This window comes from Rhinolophus sinicus, linkage group LG02 (assembly GCF_036562045.2).
Source record: "Rhinolophus sinicus isolate RSC01 linkage group LG02, ASM3656204v1, whole genome shotgun sequence".
NCBI classification, from domain to species: Eukaryota; Metazoa; Chordata; class Mammalia; order Chiroptera; family Rhinolophidae; genus Rhinolophus; species Rhinolophus sinicus.
This window is the reverse complement of record NC_133752.1, coordinates 88,479,258-88,485,966: the sequence shown is the minus strand read 5'-3', so window position 1 is coordinate 88,485,966 and position 6,709 is coordinate 88,479,258. Positions and strand designations below refer to the sequence as shown.

At 46.4% G+C, this 6,709-nt stretch overlaps 1 protein-coding gene across 2 annotated transcripts in view; it reads left to right on the top strand.

Annotated features, from left to right (window-relative positions):
* The first annotated feature begins 3,462 nt into the window (after positions 1-3,462).
* Positions 3,463-6,709, top strand: part of FRMD4A (FERM domain containing 4A) — a 565,649-nt gene continuing 562,402 nt past the window's right edge. The window contains exons 1-2 of one of the 2 annotated variants that reach the window (XM_019738286.2): positions 3,463-3,773; positions 4,215-4,340. In XM_019738286.2, the coding sequence (XP_019593845.1) occupies positions 4,296-4,340 (45 nt within the window). In that variant the 5' untranslated portion in view covers positions 3,463-3,773; positions 4,215-4,295. The remainder of the gene's footprint in view (positions 3,774-4,214; positions 4,341-6,709) is intronic. The other variant, XM_019738288.2, reaches the window with a different exon arrangement.

Sequence of the window (6,709 nt, the reverse complement as noted above, 5' to 3'; positions counted from 1 at the left end):
AAGTAATAATGCCAGCTATGATAATATCTGCTCTAATTGAAAGTAAAATTGGGCTTTGGGTATTCTGGCAGCCAAATGTGCCAATAGTGATTCGTTCTATTATTTTTATTATCAAAAGGAAAAGGAGACTTAAGGGGAACTAACCATTATTGAATGCCTATTATTTGCAATTTAGCAAAAGGTATAATAATATTTGATTTGATGTTCACCTCACCCTGGGTCACTTACCCTGGGTCACAGAGCAAATGACAGAATAGACATTCTGATTTCCAAGAGTAAAATAGGCCAGCAGGGAGTCTGAGAAGCGAATGCAGTCCACAGGCTACCTCAGAAGGGAGAGACATTTTCCTTGTAGTAAATTCCAGGAGAAATTTCTCACATGGGGCAATTTATACAGGCAGGAGTGAGTGATCCAATGATGGGTGTCTTCACAACAGCTTCATATTAAATGCAAAAGAAGGTTTTAATGACTGGTTTTGTGTTTGTTTGTTTGTTTGTTTGTTTGTTTTTGTAATGGCTTTTGTTGGGTGTGACATTGAACTGTCCTTGAACTGAGGAACTCTTGTTAGGAGCTACACTGAAAGGAATTATGTTGCTTTCTTGGGAGGTAGATTAGCCAAGATTGGAAAGTAGTTACTTAGAGGGAAGGACGGCCATCCCTCATACCTTCTTCCTTCTGTGATTTTGATTCTCTTGGACAAGGTTTTAAAAAGAAGTAGAGAGCTCATATCTCCCAGGCTTATTTTTTGTTTTTGCATGCGGGTCCGTTTTACACTAATTAACTCCTCTTCCTCCCCAACTGCTCCATAACCCTTCACACTTTGATTTCTGAGTTCGTGACTCTGCTAAAAGCTCGAGGCGTCTTTGTAGAACTACCATTGTCACTGGAATTCTGGGGCTCCCTCTTTGCCTGACCCCTCCGTCTCTGTGCAGTGCTCCTTTTTCTGCATGCTCCCAGCGTGCTACCCACCCACCCCACAATGCTGTGCTTGCCCTTTCTCCTGAACATTTTTGCATCTCCATGGGTGCCCCGTGTAATGTTATTGAGCAGCTTCTGCTTTCTGAGCTTGATGCTCTGAGCTATATGAGTACACAGAGAGGGACGGTACTTATTTTTGACATCAGGCTGCTCGCTCTCTAATAGGGGGATGCTAAAGTGAATAACTGTCATAAAAAGCAGGCAGAAAAATAAACAGTACGTTAAAATTGTGCAAACAAAGAAAATAGGAATGCCCAAATGGAAAAATCAGGAAATATTTCATGGAGGATTATGACATTGAAAGTGATGTAAACATATACTCTTTGACCAGACTCAGTTTATGAACCTCTCGGATTTTCTTGGCTCCCCCATGGCCCCTGGGGTTTAGGTTTTGGTGGGGAGTCCAAGTGCTGCCACTGTCATTCTAACTCCTGGCACTGCCAGCCGTCCCAGCCTCCTCCAGGTGTGGACCAGGCTTTGGGACAGTTTCCATAACATGAACTAAGGAAGAAACGTCAGCAGCTCCAGTGCCCAGGTCCTATCTGACTCCCCACAAAGGCTGTGGCATCTCCCTTTGTTCTTGAGCTCAGATGCCATGCCCTTCCATTCACGGTTACCTGGAGGAGCTGGTAAGGTCGCTCTGAAGCGAGTGGGAGTTCATGCCCTCTGGAGTCAGTTGGACCAACAAGAGTAGCTGATGGGCAGCAACAGGCTCCTCTCCTGGATGGTCCATCCCAAGGAATGAAATTCCAGGCCTGTCTGGCAGCCCTCCCTCACGACTGCGCATGTGTGCTGTGAGCAGGTAACCGCCTTGTACCCACGCGCATCCCTTCCCTGCTTCTGCTTCCCAGCTCCTTCTGTCTTGCGGCATCTCCCAGTAATGTCTTCACATGAGAGCTCTGCCACAGGCTCTGTTGCCTAGGGAATCTGGACAAAGATTCGGGGTAAGGCTTTCTAAGCAGGTTACAGAGCGGGAGGCAGGGGTGCGGAGGCCTAATGACAGTGGTTGACACATCCCCTGTCAGGCCTACCTCTACCTGAAAGTGTCTGGGACGTCTCCACACTGGGTGCTGCTCTGTGGGGCACAGCCTCCTTCCGTCCACATATACTAGTTGCAGTAGCACCAGTATTAACTTTTTCCCTTATGCTTTCTGTATTTTCCAAGCACATAGTCCATGAAGAATTACGAAACAGACGTTATAAAAAAAGACATTCTGCTTTTCCCTCAAGTTCCATCTCAAGAACTACCATGGTTCTTGAAGCCAGAAGTAAACTCTCCCTGCTCTGGGCAGCCAAGACGATTTGTTTTTTAAGCCACTTTATAGTACTTGTCACATAGTGTCTTGAATCATAAATGATTTTGGGGTATCGCTGCATCGTCTGGATAAAAACGCTCATGAAGGCAGAGACTGTGATTTAGCATCTTCTCCAAAGCTTACCGTGCAGTACTACACACAGTAGGCACCCGGCAAATATACTTGAATACTAGAGCCCTATTTGCAAGGTTAAGGCAATGCTACAGATGTGTTCTTTAAATAATAATAATTATTATTATTATTTTAAATTCTTTTGTGAAACCCACCAGCAAGTCCAGAATGTTCTGATAACTCAGTGCCAGGTCACCCACGTGACTTAGATCATGCTATGAGTCTCCAAGCACCTGATAGTAGGGAGTGATTCTCAGCGTTCCCTGAGGTCAAGGGCATTAGATTCCAATCAGACACCTGGAACAGAGAGGTTCAACCCTATTGGGCCACCATAGGATAAACAGTGAGAGGGGAATCTTTTCATTCAATTAATAAACATTTTTCAGCACTTGCTTTGTGCCGAGTACTGTGATGGTCAAATAAATGCTTTTCAAAGTATATATAGGGGTAACAGCTATACTTGTCCATAGAAACATTTAAAGGTTATTCATTTCTTCTTCCTAGTTTCTGCTTAGAAATTTCGTTTCTGTGTTCCTACATTTCACATTGTCCAGTTAATTTCAAAGAATTTTTGGAGTCATGACAGCAGGTGAGTGAAGGAAGAAATCTGTAAAGAACATGAAAAAATGTTACCAGAGGTATTAGTAATGGCTATTTTTAGTTGAATAAGTGGATTCCATAAAAAGATAGAAGCTTGTCAGTGCCCATAAAAAAGATGCTTTAATTTTCTTAAATCTTTGACTCTGGGAAGCCTTTTGAGCCACTCACTAAGTAACAAGACTGGGCAGATTTCCTGTTTTGTTTTTTGTGTTTTTTGTCCTTCCATTGACATCTTCCAAGGAAAATGCTGCATAATATAATTTTCCAGGCTAATTTGCCTGTTTTGTCTTAAGCAGTGTCCCTTGCTACAAATTGGCCTCCCGTGCCTCCCTGAGCCAGAAAGGCTCCTTCAAAATTCCTCACAGGCAGCCTGGTGGAGAGATGGGAGGGAAAGAAGGGCGGGAGGGAGGGCGGGAGGAAGCGAGGAGAGAGGTAGAGGGTGTCTGTATTCAGTATACATGTGGTGCAGGCAGGGAGATCTGAGCGCTCACAGAACAGGCAGTGTAATTACATGTTCCTCGGAAGTACGTTAGCCCCACCGGGCACTCAGCTTGCCAGTCCACTGGGGGAGGAAAAGTAGATTTGGGGATGGTGGAAAGGTCAGTTCATAACTGACTTCCTTCTCAGTTATGATGAGGGCATTTGCTGATCTCCAGTGACCGCCTGGTGCTGGTGGTCAGGCTGGGCTCCCCAGCTCCCAGAGACTTGATTTTGCAAAAGGGACACACCTTTCTGCAGGAAAGAAGACACTGACCAGATTGCAAGCGGTAGGTTGTGACATGCAGCGTGTTTATGCAGCAGAATTGCTGAGAGATGCAGAGAAGGGGGGCTGGGGGTGCTGTTCGGGCTGGTTGATTTATCTGCAATAGGGAACATTTTATTTTAATTATCAGTTAAAAGAAGAGTTGCTGCCTAGGCTAAGGGATCAGTTAAAAATTCTGTGTTCTGAGCTTTGATATTTGTGGTTGATGTGGTTTCTGTGCTTGTGCAGCTTTAGCGTAGAAGCTAGGCAGGGCTCACCTTTAAATAACCTGCAGCTTCCTATTTTCCTTCTTTTTTTTTTTTTTTTTCTCCCTCCCTAAGCCCAGTTCCCACCCCTTCTTCCCAACATCCCCCTGACCTTCTCCCCCACCCCATGTGAAATGTGGCCTGTCTTCCTCTTGAGCTTTTTGCACCCTGAGTCTGGATTTCTGGCTGCTTTTCTGCAGGTGTTTGTGGATGCTTTGCAGCCAGCCAGGGCCCAGGCGGACTGACCATACAGGAGCGTGTGTGCATGGGAATCAGAGACCATGGCCGTGCAGCTGGTGCCGGACTCTGCGCTCAGCCTGCTGATGGTGAGTGCTCCGGGAGGGGGGGGGCAGGCAGCGCCCAGCTCCAGCCTCTCCGCATCACACCCGCCTGTGGTCTGCTGCTGCTGCCATAGCTGCAGACATGTTAAAAATCGCTCTGTTTTATTCTGCAGGCTCTTTAGAAATGATTTCTTGAGTACAGAGTATCAGCCATGACAAAGCACTCCCAGGGAAAGGGAGCATTAGATTTGCCATTTTAGAAACTTGTTGCTTAATGCTATTTTGAGAGATGTGCTTGCAAACAGGTGCTAAGAGCTCCTGGAAATACATTCCCACCAACGCCGCCCCCTGGCTCTCAGCATCCTTCCTCTTACCCCCTCCCCCCTATGCCTTTTGCTTCTAAATCGGGGTAATCCTGTTTGTTTGGTGGTTTTTTTTCTAAGATATATATATATATATATATATATATATATATATATATATATATATATATATATATATATCTTCTCATGGCAACTGTGGAAATTTTTGCCCCTGGGGCAATTGAATAGGATTTCTTTCTATGCGCCCACATATCTGCTCCGATTTTCCTGTAGAAGCAGCCGAGGTGGTTGTGGTGGCCTTTTGTGACACTGGAGCTGGAGGAAGCTCATCTCCCAACTGCCATTGCTAGGGATACCCTGGCAGGCCTTGTCCAGGCACTTGTCCATGTGTGGGCCACTGGCCTGCTGTAAACCGCTCTGTGATCTCCATTGTATTGCTCTTGGCATAGCTAAGCAACCACGGACAGTAGCATCGCCTTGTTTTAAACTGGTTGACTTTTTGCTTGACACTAGGTTCGGTTTGCTTTTGCTGTCATGTTGCTCCTCCCTCCTTCTCAGCAGCAGCCCATGTGCCAGGGTAATGCGGATGGAAGTAGCCCCTGCCAGCTTGGTGTGGGAATGTTTCTCACAGTTGCACAGGAGACGTCACGAACAAAGCATAAGTGCTTTTGCTGTGTATATTGATCTATGTTTTCTGACTGAGAAGGGAAAATGCAGCTTTGCGAGGCCTCATGAGTTCATTAAGTTCACTTGGAAGTGAAATAAGGGGGGAGCCTCCTCCCCTGGTGGCCAGTCCCATCGAGTTAAGAGAGACAGATATCTTGGTTCTTTATTACCCCAAGTGTCATGTAGGCTACAGAGGCGTTTGAAATGCCTGAGGTCTCATGGGCCTCTGCTGACTTTCGATTGCATTGGGGAAGGATTGGAATGAAGGTTGTTTTCTGGAGAAATTACCCTTTACTCATCTAATTCTATTGCTATCACTAATTCTACTGCCTGATGATATTTTATCCTCATGGTCTACCTGTGGTCACATAAGTGGATGCAAAGGCTCTGAGCATTTGTGACAGGGGCAGGCACTGAAGTGGCAGTATCCATGAGGACCAGGAGACCCCAGGGTTCTATGCAAAAAAATACAAGTGCATGCGCTCACATGTGTGTGCGCACATGCATACTGTCTAACACTGTTAAAGGGAAATAAATCCTGCATGATGTTCATATAGAGAAGAAATGTGTTCTTGAAAAATCGTTCCTGGGAGAGCTGGGCCTTATCGCCTCCAGATTTCTGAGCACTCAGGTGTGTGTGTGTCGGTTTCACTTGTGCCTTCAGGACAAATCCTTGGTACCCAGACAGCATCTCAGCTCAGGATCCTGGTCCAGCTGCTCCTGTCCCCCCCCCCCCCCCCCGCCACCACCGTGCGCGCGCGCGCGCGCGCACACACACACACACACACACACACTCCTGGGCCTCCCAAGTATTAGGGTCGCTGTACTGGGGGTCGTCTCTGCAGCTCAGACTTTATCCTCCATCGTCGGCAGCCTCTGCCCTCAGATCTCTCACTAGTGCTCACGTCCTGCCCGGATTAAAGGATTGTGTGCAGGTCTCTGTGGGAAGTCCGGGAAATAGCTCTTGACACTGCGATGGACCGTTAGATTAAAGAACCCCAGAGCACCGTGTGCAATTGGAGTCAATGCACGTTTTCTGCTTCACTACTGATTCTGGGGGATTTTGCCCTGTAGACGTCATTGCTTTTCCATTTTTAAGAGTAAACCCGAACGGAATTGCCTCCCTGACCTATTGCATGATGAGTCTCAAAGTTTATAGGCGAGTCAAGGAGGAAAGAAAGAAGAAAGAGAGGCCATTTAGCAGAGTTGCTTTGGCTGTGAGTTCAAGAAGGAAGGCGTCAACATTATTATTTATTAGCTAATCAATCAGCCAATTGGATCTCAGTACTTATGGACTGCGGCCAACTGAGGGAACTAGCAAAGTGTAAGAGCAAGAGCGGGAGGGACCTTGTAAACACCCCGTCTGAGGGGAGGTCGATATCAGGTGGCCTGATTGCAATTTTGATTCTGTGCCATAGACTCACT